The 17,440-nt window shown below is 40.3% G+C and overlaps 1 protein-coding gene across 4 annotated transcripts in view; it reads left to right on the top strand.

Annotated features, from left to right (window-relative positions):
• Nucleotides 1-17,440, top strand: part of LOC128694192 (folliculin-interacting protein 1-like) — a 63,677-nt gene that overhangs the window by 11,427 nt on the left and 34,810 nt on the right. For 3 of the 4 annotated variants that reach the window (XM_070093779.1, XM_070093778.1, XM_070093777.1), the window contains 3 exons: nt 10,169-10,344; nt 13,173-13,453; nt 15,282-15,507. In XM_070093779.1, the coding sequence (XP_069949880.1) occupies nt 10,169-10,344; nt 13,173-13,453; nt 15,282-15,507 (683 nt within the window). The remainder of the gene's footprint in view (nt 1-10,168; nt 10,345-13,172; nt 13,454-15,281; nt 15,508-17,440) is intronic. The other variant, XM_070093780.1, reaches the window with a different exon arrangement.

Here is a 17,440-nt window from a genome sequence, read left to right as displayed (position 1 = left end):
AAGCGAAACAAAGCTGAAGGGGGTAGGAGAGTTTCAGTGGGGGGAAATAAATGGGATTAAATCTGGAGTATCTGAGAGAGTTAGAGCAAAGGAAGGGGTAGCAGTAATGTTAAATGATCAGTTATGGAAGGAGAAAAGAGAATATGAATGTGTAAATTCAAGAATTATGTGGATTAAAGTAAAGGTTGGATGCGAGAAGTGGGTCATAATAAGCGTGTATGCACCTGGAGAAGAGAGGAATGCAGAGGAGAGAGAGAGATTTTGGGAGATGTTAAGTGAATGTATAGGAGCCTTTGAACCAAGTGAGAGAGTAATTGTGGTAGGGGACTTGAATGCTAAAGTAGGAGAAACTTTTAGAGAGGGTGTGGTAGGTAAGTTTGGGGTGCCAGGTGTAAATGATAATGGGAGCCCTTTGATTGAACTTTGTATAGAAAGGGGTTTAGTTATAGGTAATACATATTTTAAGAAAAAGAGGATAAATAAGTATACACGATATGATGTAGGGCGAAATGACAGTAGTTTGTTGGATTATGTATTGGTAGATAAAAGACTGTTGAGTAGACTTCAGGATGTACATGTTTATAGAGGGGCCACAGATATATCAGATCACTTTCTAGTTGTAGCTACACTGAGAGTAAAAGGTAGATGGGATACAAGGAGAATAGAAGCATCAGGGAAGAGAGAGGTAAAGGTTTATAAACTAAAAGAGGAGGCAGTTAGGGTAAGATATAAACAGCTATTGGAGGATAGATGGGCTAATGAGAGCATAGGCAATGGGGTCGAAGAGGTATGGGGTAGGTTTAAAAATGTAGTGTTAGAGTGTTCAGCAGAAGTTTGTGGTTACAGGAAAGTGGGTGCAGGAGGGAAGAGGAGCGATTGGTGGAATGATGATGTAAAGAGAGTAGTAAGGGAGAAAAAGTTAGCATATGAGAAATTTTTACAAAGTAGAAGTGATGCAAGGAGGGAAGAGTATATGGAGAAAAAGAGAGAAGTTAAGAGAGTGGTGAAGCAATGTAAAAAGAGAGCAAATGAGAGAGTGGGTGAGATGTTATCAACAAATTTTGTTGAAAATAAGAAAAAGTTTTGGAGTGAGATTAACAAGTTAAGAAAGCCTAGAGAACAAATGGATTTGTCTGTTAAAAATAGGAGAGGAGAGTTATTAAATGGAGAGTTAGAGGTATTGGGAAGATGGAAGGAATATTTTGAGGAATTGTTAAATGTTGATGAAGATAGGGAAGCTGTGATTTCGTGTATAGGGCAAGGAGGAATAACATCTTGTAGGAGTGAGGAAGAGCCAGTTGTGAGTGTGGGGGAAGTTCGTGAGGCAGTAGGTAAAATGAAAGGGGGTAAGGCAGCCGGGATTGATGGGATAAAGATAGAAATGTTAAAAGCAGGTGGGGATGTAGTTTTGGAGTGGTTGGTGCAATTATTTAATAAATGTATGGAAGAGGGTAAGGTACCTAGGGATTGGCAGAGAGCATGCATAGTTCCTTTGTATAAAGGCAAAGGGGATAAAAGAGAGTGCAAAAATTATAGGGGGATAAGTCTGTTGAGTGTACCTGGTAAAGTGTATGGTAGAGTTATAATTGAAAGAATTAAGAGTAAGACGGAGAATAGGATAGCAGATGAACAAGGAGGCTTTAGGAAAGGTAGGGGGTGTGTGGACCAGGTGTTTACAGTGAAACATATAAGTGAACAGTATTTAGATAAGGCTAAAGAGGTCTTTGTGGCATTTATGGATTTGGAAAAGGCGTATGACAGGGTGGATAGGGGGGCAATGTGGCAGATGTTGCAAGTGTATGGTGTAGGAGGTAGGTTACTGAAAGCAGTGAAGAGTTTTTACGAGGATAGTGAGGCTCAAGTTAGAGTATGTAGGAAAGAGGGAAATTTTTTCCCAGTAAAAGTAGGCCTTAGACAAGGATGTGTGATGTCACCGTGGTTGTTTAATATATTTATAGATGGGGTTGTAAGAGAAGTAAATGCGAGGGTCTTGGCAAGAGGCGTGGAGTTAAAAGATAAAGAATCACACACAAAGTGGGAGTTGTCACAGCTGCTCTTTGCTGATGACACTGTGCTCTTGGGAGATTCTGAAGAGAAGTTGCAGAGATTGGTGGATGAATTTGGTAGGGTGTGCAAAAGAAGAAAATTAAAGGTGAATACAGGAAAGAGTAAGGTTATGAGGATAACAAAAAGATTAGGTGATGAAAGATTGAATATCAGATTGGAGGGAGAGAGTATGGAGGAGGTGAACGTATTCAGATATTTGGGAGTGGACGTGTCAGCGGATGGGTCTATGAAAGATGAGGTGAATCATAGAATTGATGAGGGAAAAAGAGTGAGTGGTGCACTTAGGAGTCTGTGGAGACAAAGAACTTTGTCCTTGGAGGCAAAGAGGGGAATGTATGAGAGTATAGTTTTACCAACGCTCTTATATGGGTGTGAAGCGTGGGTGATGAATGTTGCAGCGAGGAGAAGGCTGGAGGCAGTGGAGATGTCATGTCTGAGGGCAATGTGTGGTGTGAATATAATGCAGAGAATTCGTAGTTTGGAAGTTAGGAGGAGGTGCGGGATTACCAAAACTGTTGTCCAGAGGGCTGAGGAAGGGTTGTTGAGGTGGTTCGGACATGTAGAGAGAATGGAGCGAAACAGAATGACTTCAAGAGTGTATCAGTCTGTAGTGGAAGGAAGGCGGGGTAGGGGTCGGCCTAGGAAGGGTTGGAGGGAGGGGGTAAAGGAGGTTTTGTGTGCGAGGGGCTTGGACTTCCAGCAGGCATGCGTGAGCGTGTTTGATAGGAGTGAATGGAGACAAATGGTTTTTAATACTTGACGTGCTGTTGGAGTGTGAGCAAAGTAACATTTATGAAGGGATTCAGGGAAACCGGCAGGCCGGACTTGAGTCCTGGAGATGGGAAGTACAGTGCCTGCACTCTGAAGGAGGGGTGTTAATGTTGCAGTTTAAAAACTGTAGTGTAAAGCACCCTTCTGGCAAGACAGTGATGGAGTGAATGATGGTGAAAGTTTTTCTTTTTCGGGCCACCCTGCCTTGGTGGGAATCGGCCGGTGTGATAATAAAAAAAAAAAAAAAAAAAAATAATATATATATATATATATAATGTGCATATGCACATATGCGCACAACAATGAGTGCCTATTTTGTATATTAACCCTCTGAGCGTCCGTCCCGTAGTTCCATACCTTGTCTACAAGGTCCGAGAATTTAAAAAAAAAAATTATTTTTTCTTATGAAATGGTAGAGAATCTTTTACTGAAAGTAATAAAACAAAAAGTATGAAATCTGGCGGAAAATTGACAAAATTACACACAGTATCGCGAATTTTCCTGTCGGCAATATTTATGCATCAGCAATTTTGCCCACTTTGACTCCTATTTTAGGCAAATTACATTATTCCAGTCTACCAAATTCTTAGCTGTTTTGCTAGCTTTTTTTTTTTTTTTTTTTTAACACTGGCTGATTCCCACCAAGGCAGGGTGGCACAAAAAAGAAAAACTTTCATCATCATTCACTCCATCACTGTCTTGCCAGAAGGGTGCTTTACACTACAGTTTTTAAACTGCAACATTAACACCCCTCCTTCAGAGTGCAGGCACTGTACTTCCCAGCTCCAGGACTCAAGTCAAGCCTGCTGGTCTCCCTGAATCCTTTCATGAATGTTACTTTGCTCACACTCCAACAGCATGTCGAGTATTAAAAGCCATTTGTCTCCATTCACTCCTATCAAATACACTCACGCATGCTTGCTGGAAGTCCAAGCCCCTCGCACACAAAACTTCCTTTACCCCTTCCCTCCAACCCTTCTAGGCTGACCCCTACCCCGCCTTCCCTCCACTACAGATTTATACACTTGAAGTCATTCTGTCTTGTTCCATTCTCTCTAAATGTCCGAACCACCTCAACAATCCCTCCTCAGCCCTCTGGATAATAGTTTTGGTAATCCCACACCTTCTCCTAATTTCCAAACTATGAATTCTCTGCATTATATTCACACAACACATTGCCCTCACACATAACATCTCCACTGCCTCCAGCCTCCTCCTCGTTGCAACAGCCATCACCCATGCTTCACACCCACACAAGTGTTGGTAAAACTATACTCTCATACATTCCCCTCTTTGCTTTCATGGACAAAGTTCTTTGTCTCCACAGTCTCCTAAGTGCACCACTCACCCTTTTCCCCTTATCAATTCTATGATGCACCTCATCCTTCATAGACCCATCTACTGACACGTCCACTCCTAAATAACTGAATACATTCACCTCCTCCATACTCTCTCTCCCTCCAATCTGATTTCCAATCTTTCGTCACCTAATCTTTTTGTTATCCTCGTCACCTTACTCTTTCCTATATTCACTTTTAATTTTCTTCTTTTACATACCCTACCAAATTCATCCACCAACCTCTGCAACTTCTCTTCAGAATCTCCCAAAAGCACAGTGTCATCAACAAATAGCAACTGTGACAACTCCCACTTTGTGTTTGATTCTTTATCTTTTAACTCCACACCTCTTGCCAAGACCCTCGCATTCACTTCTCTTACAACCCCATCTATAAATATATTAAACAACCATGGTGACATCACACATCCTTGTCTAAGGCCTACTTTTACTGGGAAATAATCTCCCTCTCTCCTACATACTCTAACCTGAGCCTCACTATCCTCATAAAAACTCTTCATTGCTTTGAATAACCTACCTCCTATACCATACACCTGCAACATCTGCCAAATTGCCCCCCTATCCACCCTGTCATATGCCTTTTCCAAATCCATAAATGCCACAAAAACCTCTTCACCCTTATCTAAATACTGTTCACCTATATTTTTAACTGTAAACACTTGGTCTACACACCCCCTACCTTTCCTAGAGCTTCCTTGTTCATTTGCTATCCTACTCTGTCATATTCTTAATTCTTTCAATAATAACTCTACCATACACTTTACCAGGTATACTCAACAGACTTATTCCCTTATAATTTTTGCATTCTCTTTTATCCCCTTTGCCTTTATACAAAGGAACTATGCACGCAGACATAATGAGGGCAAATTCCTAGGTCTATACCTTGACAGCAACCTAAATTTCAGCACCCATATCCAACACATAACAAAAAGAGTATCCAAAACAGTGGGGATCCTCTCCAAGATACGATATTATGTGCCACAAACTGCCCTTCTCGCACTATACTATTCACTCATTTATCCATACCTCACCTATGCTATTTGTGCTTGGGGATCAACTGCAGCAACACATCTAAAGCCAATAATAACCCAACAAAAAGCTGCAGTAAGAATAATCACTAAATCCCATCCCTGGCAACACCCTCCCCCCCACTCTTCATAGATCTGAACTTACTCCCTGTTCAGAACATCCACACTTACTACTGTGCAATCTACATCTACAGGACCTTAAATTCCAATATTAACCTTGACCTAAAATGCTTTTTTGATAGTTGTGAAAGGACCCATAGGCATAACACCAGACACAAACATCTCTATGACATTCCCCGTGTCCGACTAAACCTTTACAAAAATTTAATGTGTGTCAAAGGGCCTAAAATCTCGAACACCTTACCTGAAAACTCTAGAACTGCAGACACATTCATCACTTTCAAAACTACCGTTAGAAAACATCTTATCTCCCTGATACACCCCGTCAACTAACTACATGTAAACCACCTGGTGGTTCACGCTTACACTCACTCACCCATTGACTATAAACACAGAAATACGAATCTTAATCTTAAAATAATGAATCCTAACTAGTCATAAGCTTGCCTATGATACTTCAATATAGACACTATGTATTGTGCCAAAACAAAAGCATTCACATTGTTAAACTCACAAACTATAATGTAGTCACTTAGCCTTAATACCATAATCTGTAATAATTTAAAGTTAGAATTAATCTAAGTCTGCCCGAAATACCTAGCCATGCTAGGTGTCCCAGTGGCTCCCTCTGTAATGAGTATTTTAAAACATGTAAACCACACAATATCCAAAATCTGTAAACCCTGCATTGTAATCTTTGTAGAGAATAAACTTGATTGATTGATTGATGCTCTCTGCCAGTCCCTAGGTACCTTTCCCTCTTCCATACATTTATTAAATAATAGCACCAACCACTCCAAAACTATATCCCCACCTGCTTTTAACATTTCTATCTTTATTCCATCAGTCCCAGCTGCCTTACCCACTTTCATTCTACCCACTGCCTCACACACCTCCCCCACACTCACAACTGGCTCTTCCTCACTCCTACAAGATGTTATTCCTCCTTGCCCTATACACAAAATCACAGCTTCCCTATCTTCATCAACATTTAACAATTTCTCAAAATATTCCCTCCATCTTCCCAGTACCTCTAACTCTCCATTTAATAACTCCTCTCCTATTTTTAACTGTCAAATCCATTTGTTCTCTAGGCTTCCTCAACTTATTAATCTCACTCCAAAACTTTTTCTTATTTTCAACAAAATTTGTTGATAACATCTCACCCACCCTCTCATTTGCTCTCTTTTTAGATTGCTTCACCACTCTCTTAACCTCTCTTTTTCTCTCCATATACTCTTCCCTCCTTGCATCACTTATTTGTAAAAACCTCACTTTTTCTCCCTTACTACTCTCTTTACATCATCATTCCACCAATCGCTCCTCTTCCCTCCCGCACCCACTATCCTGTAACCACAAACTTCTGCTGAACACTCTAACACTACATTCTTAAACCTACCTCATACATCTTAGACCCACCATACCCCCGGCCGGGATTGAACCCGCGGTCATAGTCTCAAAACTCCAGCCCGTCGCGTTAGCCACTAGACCAGTTTTGAGACTATGACCGCGGGTTCAATCCCAGCTGGGGGTATGGTTTGTTTGCAATCGTGTCATTACGATTTCTTGAGTCATCTTAGACCCCATTGCCTATTTTCTCACTAGCCCATCTATCCTCCAATAGTTGTTTATATCTTACCCGGTGGCCTGGTGGCTAAAGCTCCCGCTTCACACACGAAGGGCCCGGGTTCGATTCCCGGCGGGTGGAAACATTTCGACACGTTTCCTTACACCTGTTGTCCTGTTCACCTAGCAGCAAATAGGTACCTGGGTGTTAGTCGACTGGTGTGGGTCGCATCCTGGGGGACAAGATTAAGGACCCCAATGGAAATAAGTTAGACAGTCCTCGATGACGCACTGACTTTCTTGGGTTATCCTGGGTGGCTAACCCTCCGGGGTTAAAAATCCGAACGAAATCTTATCTTATCTTATCTTATCTTACCTTACCCTAACTGCCTCCTCTTTTAGTTTATACACCTTCACCTCTCTCTTACTTGCTGCTTCTATTTCCCTTTTATCCCATCTACCTTTTACTCTCACTGTAGCTACAACTAGAAAGTGATCTGATATATCTGTGGCCCCTCTATAAACATGTACATCCTGAAATCTACTCAACAATCTTTTATCTACCAATACTTAGTCCAGCAAACTACTGTCATTACGCCCTACATCATATCTTGTATACTTATTTATCCTCTTTTTCTTAAAATATGTATTACCTATAACTAAACCCCTTTCTATACAAAGTTCAATCAAAGGGCTCCCATTATCATTTACACCTGGCATCCCAAACTTACCTACCACACCCTCTCTAAATGTTTCTTCTACTTCAGCAGTTAGGTCCCCTACCACAATTACTCTCTCACTTGGTTCAAAGGTTCCTATACATTCGCTTAACATCTCCCAAAATCTCTATCTCTCCTCTACACTCCTCTCTTCTCCATGTGCATACACGCTTATTATGACCCACTTTTCACATCTGACCCTTATTTTAATCCACATAATCCTTGAATTTACACATTTATATTCCCTCTTTTCCTTCCATGACTGGTCCTTCAACATTATTACTACCCCTTCCTTAGCTCTAACTCTCTCAGATACTCCTGACTTAATCCCATTTATTTCTCCTCACTGAATCTCGCCTACCCCCTTCAGCTTTGTTTCACTTAGGGCCAGGACATCCAACTTCTTTTTATTCATAACATCAGCAATCATCTCTTTTTTATCTGCACTACATCCACACACATTCAAGCATCCCAGTTTTATAAAGTTTTTCTTCTCATTTTTAGTAAATGTGTAGAGGAGAAGAGGTTACTAGCACATTGCTCCCGGCATTTTGGTCGCCTCATACAACACGCATGGCTTATGGAGGAAAGATTCTTTTCCACTTCCCCATGGACAATAGAAAGAGAAAAAAACAAGAACATGATGTGTGTATGTATATATACAGTGGACCCCCGCATAACGATCACCTCCGAATGCGACCAATTATGTAAGTGTATTTATGTAAGTGCGTTTGTACGTGTATGTTTGGGGGTCTGAAATGGACTAATCTACTTCACAATATTCCTTATGGGAACAAATTCGGTCAGTACTGGCACCTGCACATACTTCTGGAGTGAAAAAATATCGTTAACCGGGGGTCCACTGTATATGCATGTGCGTGCCTGTGTAGTGTGACCTAAGTGTAAGTAGAAGTAGCAAGATATACCTTTTATCCAGCGTGTTTATGAGAGAAAAAAAGACGCCAGCAATCCTACCATCATGTAAAACAGTTACAGGTTTTTGTTTCAGTCACCTGGCAGGACAGTAGTACCTCCCTGGGTGGCTGCTGTCTACCAACCTACTACCTATTTTGCTAGTATCACTTCTATTTTATCGACTGAGCATAAGAAACTGACCAATCAACTGTCTCAACTACCTAATAAAGTGATTGGAAATTGGAAATTTGGCCATTTTCACACAAAGTTCAGAATATTCCAATTTCAAAATAGTCCAGAATAAACAATGCAGACATTCCTGGCACTAAAATAACATTTCCTCTGTTTATTAGATACATTTCCAGGATTTACACATGAATTCCCTTTTGATTTTTTATTTACATAAAGAATTTTTATTCACACCAAAAAATAGAAGAATTACTCTTATGCAATATTGTAATAATTGTATAAATAATATCAGTGCATTTCTAAATGTATATTAGACCCACCAGTTGATGTGTATTGGACACGTGATATGATTTGTTTACTCTAGAACATCGGCAAAAATCAAACATTTCTGCTACTTTGAGCTCAATTTTTAGCTATTTTGAGTACTAAAGCCAATCAAGATCATCTCTGTTTCTGTAATATATCTTCCATTCTATCAAATGAGACCAAGAAACCACAAATACAGCCATAAAAACCACAGGAAAATACACTGCAAAGGTGCTGTTTTAATCCAAAAACACGGTCACAGTCTTATTTTCTGATGCACTGCGTGCTTCAGGGTTTGGTGCACACTTACCACAAAGACCCAGTCTCTCATATCTAGGCCCAAATTTACCTATCACAGCTTATGAGTGAGTTGAGTTCATGGCATAGAACTATGGCTTGGACCCTCAAAGGGTTAAGGTTGCTATTTGTAAGTCATGGGCTGTTTAGTCTGGTGTGATCTGTTTAGTTTTGATTGGGCAATGTCTTTTGTAGAAATTTTGGATTTTTTGAAGAAAAACTTTGATACATTTGTCAATATCATGGCTGTCAGCTGGCTGTCTGTGGCAGCCAGTGTCACCTAATGCTGAAATAGTTATTTACTGATAACTCATCGTGGAGATGAAATGAGGTCTTACTTGTGTCTTGTGGCAGTTTACATAAGTTGGTCATGAGGAAGATGGGGGTAGTAGTGTGTGGTGTTCTGTGATTATCCCAGCTTGTAGTGAGGATATAGTATTGGTCCAGATATGGTCAGGCAGTGAGCAACTTGTCTAATAATATTGTTGGCTTAGTAGTAGCAAGCAGTTGTTCAGTGTTTGTGAAGTCATCTACCTGAGGGTCAGCTGCTTGAGGGTCAGCTGCTTGAGGGTCAGCTGCTTGAGGGTCAGCTGCTTGAGGGTCAGTTTCTTGGATAAACTTAAGCTGAAGTCACTAGCAAGTATCAGCTGGTGTTTAGTCATCTCTGAGTCAGTTATAATTTTTTTTTAAATTATTACTGAATGTGTAAGAATTTTTGTGCGGTAACCCATAGACTGCTCCAGCTCATACACTATAACACTCACTAACTGTACTACTCTAACACTCACTGTAATGGTAACATTCACTGTAACGTTGGTAACATAACTTTACAGTACCGTCAACAAGAGGGAGACACCAAGCTACTGGGAGAACTGGTCTTCGGTAGTGTTGCTCTCTCGTACAGAGGACCATACACCAAGTTGCACATCCTGCACACTCCCCTACGTGTGTTGCTCTCTTGTACCAGTGCAACACCCACCTCGCATCTCCTCAGACCTACAACTGCAAGGTACTGTTACTACTGCAAGGTACTGTTACTACTGCAAGGTACTGTTACTACTGTAAGGTACTGTTACTACTGTAAGGTACTGTTACTACTGTAAGGTACTGCTACTACTGTAAGGTACTGTTACTACTGTAGGTACTGCTACTACTGTAAGGTACTGCTGCAACTTGACCCTCATTACTAAAGGTCCACCATCACAAATCCGGCAATCAGACACCTGGTTCCATCAGTTATTTGGCACTAATTTTGGCTAGCATAATTTCAAATTTCCAGGGTCGCCACACCAACCTGCTGGTACTGTTTGGTGGCACTACTTGCTACATAAGTCATTCCAATTTCTTTTTTTCCATTTATTGTTATAACCTACCTGCTTTTAGTCCTAGCCATGGTTCCAACGAATAAAAGAAATGCTTCTCGTTGTGTAAAGCACCTACACAGTACATTATCCATAAAAAGAAAACGTGGCTTTGAAGCCACTGTCGGTTGCCATGAGCTCAGTCTCGCGATGCAGGGGAATATGCTTTATTATTACGCTAATATCAACACTACAGCTTATTTGCCTATCACAATTGATCAGTGACATAATAAACAATATAAATAACATAAAAATTTGTTAAATACGTACTCCAGAATGAATAATATTTGGCATAATGAAAAGCAATTCGACGGAGGTATGAAGAGGATATGGGATACAAGTACCATTCATCTATCCCTCTCTTGGGGGCTTATATTAGAGAAAACAGAGTATAGCACAGGACTAACTGTGATATACACTCATACTGCACCATAAAACAAAAAAGCTATTTTCTCTACATATGCTGTATAACCCTTGCGGTTTAGCGCTTCTTTTGATTATAATAATATTTTCTCTACATAGATTATCACACATAGCAGCATATGTGTAGAGAACCTAGGATAACCCAAAAAAAGTCAAAGTGGCTTATTTCTAGTACCTGGCTTGGGCTAGCCATATATGATTTTTGGTAAATATTCGATTCCCAGCCAGGGTAGAAACATTGGGCGTGCTTCTTTACACCTGTTGTCTATGTTCACCCATTAGTAAATGGGTACCTGGGTGTTAATGGACTGGTGTGGGTCTTATCCTGGGACACTGACCTAATTTGCCTGAAATGCTTAGCATAACAAAGGGCTTTCTATATAGTAGTATGTCACTGATGTCAGCTACGCCTGTATACCTTGTACATGTACTTGTAGTAAATAAATTATTATTATTATTATTATTATTATTATTATTATAATTATTTTTTCTCTCAGTTGTTTGTTGGAGTATCTTAATGAAACTTGGGCAATGTATGAGGGAAAGATGCTTCTTAACGTACACCAAAAATGAAAGAAATCAGACAATAAATAACGGAGTTCATTTGTCAGCCATTAGCGGCCCCATAGCGGTATATTTTCCTATGGTTTTTATGGTTATATTCTTGTTTTTTGGGTCTCATTTGATAGAATGGAAGATAGATTACAGAAATAGATAAAATTTTGATTGCTTTCATGACGAAAAGTAAATTGAAAATGAGCTCAATGTACCGGAAATGTTCTATTCTTTAGTGATGTTCAAGAGTAAACAAATACGTCTGATACGTGTGTGCCTGCCAGTCCAAATTCCAATATGCTGTCAAGAATGGGTTGATATTATTTATACAATTATTACAATAATGCAGCAGTCTGCATAACAGTAAATCTTCTGTTTTTTGTGTGAATAAAAATTCCAAATGGTAAGCAAGAGTAATATAAGAGGGGCCTGTAGCCATGACTAATGAACAGAGAAAATGTTATTTTAGTGCCAGGAATGTCTGCATTGTTTATTCTGGACCCTATTTTGAAATTGGCATCTGTTGAAATTTGTGTGAAATTGGCCAAATTACCAATTTCTGATCACTTTATTGGGTAGTTGAAATATGTGAATGGGCAGTTTCTTGTACTCAGGCAACAGAATGGAAGTAAGTATTTTTATTCAGGTATACACAAATACAGTTACATAGATTATCATACATAGCAGCATATGTATAGAGAACCTGGGATAACCCCAAAAAAAGTCAGTGACTTATTTCCAGTACCTGGCTTGGGCTTGCCATATACGATTTTTCGTAAATATTTTTTTCTCTCAGTTGTTTGTTGGGCTATCTTATTGAAGCTTGGGCAATGTATGATGGAAAGATGCTTCTTAAAGTACACCAAAAATAAAAAAAAAACAGGACGATAAATAGGGCAGTTCGCTTCTCAGCCATTAGCGGCCCATAGCGGTATATTTTTGTATGGTTTTTATGGTTGTATTCTCATTTTTTTTATTTCATTTGATTGAATGGAAGATTTTTTACAGAAATTGATATGATTTCGATTGGTTTCACGACAAAAAGTACCTTGAGATCAAAGTAGCGGAAATGTTCAATTTTTGCCGATGTTCAATGAACTTTGTGTAAGTCAAGTTGGTTAATTTGTATTCTAATTGTATTTTAACATAACCATCTGTAATCCGGCAAACTCAGTAATCCAGCACACTACAGGTCCCAATGATACCGGATTTGTGATGGCGGACCTGTTCTGTGTACGCTCATTTCTGTTATAAAACTCCACTATATACAGTCGGTTCCTTTATAATGCTCCTTTATGTATACTGTACTTATTTCCCTTATAATGTTCCTCTGTATACAGTCAGTTCTCTTATAAAGCTCCTCTATATCCAGTCAGTTCAATTATAAAGCTCCTCTATGTACAGTCAGTTGTCTTATTAAGCTCCTCTATATAGAGGATATATGAGGTATAAAGCTACACTTTATAAAGCAGTACCTAACACACAAAGTTTGTTGCAGTGATCAGGGTATAGAGGACTCATCACTGGGTAGTTCTCTCAGCTCATGGAGCGATGTTGCCTGCCACCCTGAGGGCCTGGAGGTGCCATGGGCAGCGGCGGTGGTGGGTGGTGGCAGCAGTGGGTGGGCAACCCGCCCGCCGACTGCCCTCAGCACCTCACACAGCGAGGGCGACTCTGGATATGGTGGCCTGCCCTCGACTGACTCGTCTGGCTGCGGGTCATTCCTCTTGCCACCCTCCATGCCCAATACTCCCATGGGCACGCCTTCCTCCAAGCAAGGTACAGTGTCGCCCATCCGCCTGTTTTGTTAATACACATTTAAGGTAGATTTTAGTGATTTAATTCAAGGTAGTCAAAGATTTTCCTTAATTCAGATTTATGGAGAATTTTTTGTTTTTAATCAAGATTTCTGGTATATTTGTGTTAGAATTCTCATTTATATTCTTGTAGAATACTTCATTCAAGAAGCTAATGACAGTACTATTACAGTCTCAGGCAGCTACTGACAGTACTATTACAGTCTCAGGCAGCTACTGACAGTACTATTACAGTCTCAGGCAGCTGCTGACAGTACTATTACAGTCTCAGGCAGCTACTGACAGTACTATTACAGTCTCAGGCAGCTACTGACAGTACTATTACAGTCTCAGGCAGCTACTGACAGTACTATTACAGTCTCAGGCAGCTACTGACAGTACTATTACAGTCTCAGGCAGCTACTGACAGTACTATTACAGTCTTAGGCAGCTACTGACAGTACTATTACAGTCTCAGGCAGCTGCTGACAGTACTATTACAGTCTCAGGCAGCTACTGACAGTACTATTACAGTCTCAGGCAGCTACTGACAGTACTATTACAGTCTCAGGCAGCTACTGACAGTACTATTACAGTCTCAGGCAGTTACTGACAGTACTATTACAGTCTCAGGCAGCAATTGACAGTACTATTACAGTCTCAGGCAGCTACTGACAGTACTATTACAGTCTCAGGCAGCTGCTGACAGTACTATTACAGTCTCAGGCAGCTACTGACAGTACTATTACAGTCTCAGGCAGCTACTGACAGTACTATTACAGTCTCAGGCAGCTACTGACAGTACTATTACAGTCTCAGGCAGCTACTGACAGTACTATTACAGTCTCAGGCAGCTACTGACAGTACTATTACAGTCTCAGGCAGCTACTGACAGTACTATTACAGTCTCAGGCAGCTACTGACAGTACTATTACAGTCTCAGGCAGCTACTGACAGTACTATTACAGTCTCAGGCAGCTACTGACAGTACTATTACAGTCTCAGGCAGCTACTGACAGTACTATTACAGTCTCAGGCAGCAATTGACAGTAGTATTACAGTCTCGGGCAGCTGCTGACAGTACTATTACAGTCTCAGGCAGCTGCTGACAGTACTATTACAGTCTCAGGCAGCTACTGACAGTACTATTACAGTCTCAGGCAGCTACTGACAGTACTATTACAGTCTCAGGCAGCTACTGACAGTACTATTACAGTCTCAGGCAGCTACTGACAGTACTATTACAGTCTCAGGCAGCTACTGACAGTACTATTATAGTCTCAGGCAGCTACTGACAGTACTATTACAGTCTCAGGCAGCTACTGACAGTACTATTACAGTCTCAGGCAGCTACTGACAGTACTATTATAGTCTCAGGCAGCTACTGACAGTACTATTACAGTCTCAGGCAGCTACTGACAGTACTATTACAGTCTCAGGCAGCTACTGACAGTACTATTATAGTCTCAGGCAGCTACTGACAGTACTATTACAGTCTCAGGCAGCTACTGACAGTACTATTACAGTCTCAGGCAGCTACTGACTACTATTACAGTCTCAGGCAGCTACTGACAGTACTATTACAGTCTCAGGCAGCTACTGACAGTACTATTACAGTCTCAGACAGCTACTGACAATACTATTACAGTCTCAGGCAGCTACTGACCGTACTATTACAGTTTCAGGCAGCTACTAACAGTACTATTACAGTTTCAGGCAGCTCCTGACAGCACTCTTACAGTTTCAAGCAGCTACTGACAATATTATTACAATCTTAGGCAGCTACTGACAGTCATATATATTACTTGTAGGTTCAGGGAGCAGTCTCAAACACTCTGGCAGCTTGAGTAGCCTGCAGCGACGCTTCCTGCACACGGTGAGCACCTCGCTGGAGGCGCTGGGTCGAGAGGGCGAGGTGCAGGAGGCTGGGACAGCAGCGGGCAGCGCTGGCCCGCTCAGCCACCTCTGTCGCCGCCCCACCAAACTGGGCGTTGCTGTCACTATACAAATTGGCAACACTGCTTCTGAGATAGACAGGTGAGATGACTGTCATGTATACAGTTAGTGTCATCAAGCTCCTTTATATACAGTCAGTACCATCAAGTTCCTTTATATAGTCAGTACCATCAAGTTCCTTTATATACAGTCAGTACCATCAAGTTCCTTTATATACAGTCAGTACCATCAAGTTCCTTTATATACAGTCAGTACCATCAAGTTCCTTTATATACAGTCAGTACCATCAAGTTCCTTTATATACAGTCAGTACCATCAAGTTCCTTTATATACAGTCAGTACCATCAAGTTCCTTTATATACAGTCAGTACCATCAAGTTCCTTTATATACAGTCAGTACCATCAAGTTCCTTTATATACAGTCAGTACCATCAAGTTCCTTTATATACAGTCAGTACCATCAAGTTCCTTTATATACAGTCAGTACCATCAAGTTCCTTTATATACAGTCAGTACCATCAAGTTCCTTTATATACAGTCAGTACCATCAAGTTCCTTTATATAGAGTCAGTACCATCAAGTTCCTTTATATACGGTCAGTACCATCAAGTTCCTTTATATACGGTCAGTACCATCAAGTTCCTTTATATACGGTCAGTACCATCAAGTTCCTTTATATACAGTCAGTACCATCAAGTTCCTTTATATACAGTCAGTACCATCAAGTTCCTTTATATACAGTCAGTACCATCAAGTTCCTTTATATACAGTCAGTACCATCAAGTTCCTTTATATACGGTCAGTACCATCAAGCTCCTTTACATACAGTCAGTACCATCAAGTTCCTTTATATGCAGTCAGTACCATCAAGTTCTTTTATATACAGTCAGTACTATCAAGCTCCTTTATATACAGTTAGTGTCATCAAGTTCCTTTATATACAGTCAGTACTATCAAGCTCCTTTATATACAGTTAGTGTCATCAAGTTCCTTTATATACAGTTAGTGTCATCAAGCTCCTTTACATACAGTCAGTACCATCAAGTCACATAAGTCACATAAGTCAGTCACCACTATAATGTAGGATGATCCGAGTCCGTCTCCACGATGCAGCACCCATAAATACCTGCACTACAGCACTAAGTTAGTTTGTTGCCAACACAGAATTTACCGATGGCAGATGTTGACAGCGAGTTGAAATTTTCCTGTAAAAAATTCGTTGTTTTTATATCAGACTTAGTTCTATTAAAACTAAACAGACGACAACAAAGAGGCTAGGTAGCCCATGGCTAACATAGCATCCTCATGTACATAGTCAAGAAAAATAGATACCGAAAACAATATAAACATGTTTTAATAACTAAAGAACTAACAAAAAACTATACAACTGCACTTAGCAAACTAATCAGGAAGTTCAGACAGCTGTCTTACTCTAGCGGGTTCTATTTAATAAGCAGTGATATAAAAAAAAAGACCCAGAATATGCATACTCAAATCCTGGGTTCTCAAAGGTTGGCCAAAACCAGATACATTGTTCTAACTAAACCCAATGAACCACAGCTCCAGCCTGTAGAAACAGCCAGTAAGTTAAATGATTTGTTTTTCTACCATAGGATCAAGTTTAGCTAACAAAAATAACCACTAATATTCCAGCGAGTGATTACTCAGGTGGAAATTTCCCAACATCCCTCTATTTTACACCATCTAATCCCACTGAGATCATACTAATTATAAACTCACTGAAAAAACAAGTAAGGAAGCTTAGCACAGGTTCCACCACTATTGTTCAAAAAAGGCAACTCATTAGATTACAGTATTGTTCATCAAAACACTAGAGACCAACACTTTTCCAGCATAACTCATGACAGTAAGAGTTACTCCAGTATCAAAGGTGGAGACCCCAACTGATGTAAATAATTATAGACCGAAGTTAGGAGGAGGTGCGGGATTACCAAAACTGTTGTCCAGAGGGCTGAGGAAGGGTTGTTGAGGTGGTTCGGACATGTAGAGAGAA

The sequence above is a fragment of the Cherax quadricarinatus genome, chromosome 43, assembly GCF_038502225.1.
Source record: "Cherax quadricarinatus isolate ZL_2023a chromosome 43, ASM3850222v1, whole genome shotgun sequence".
NCBI classification, from domain to species: Eukaryota; Metazoa; Arthropoda; class Malacostraca; order Decapoda; family Parastacidae; genus Cherax; species Cherax quadricarinatus.
Note: the sequence above shows the minus strand (reverse complement) of the source record. Positions and strands in the feature narration are given on the sequence as shown.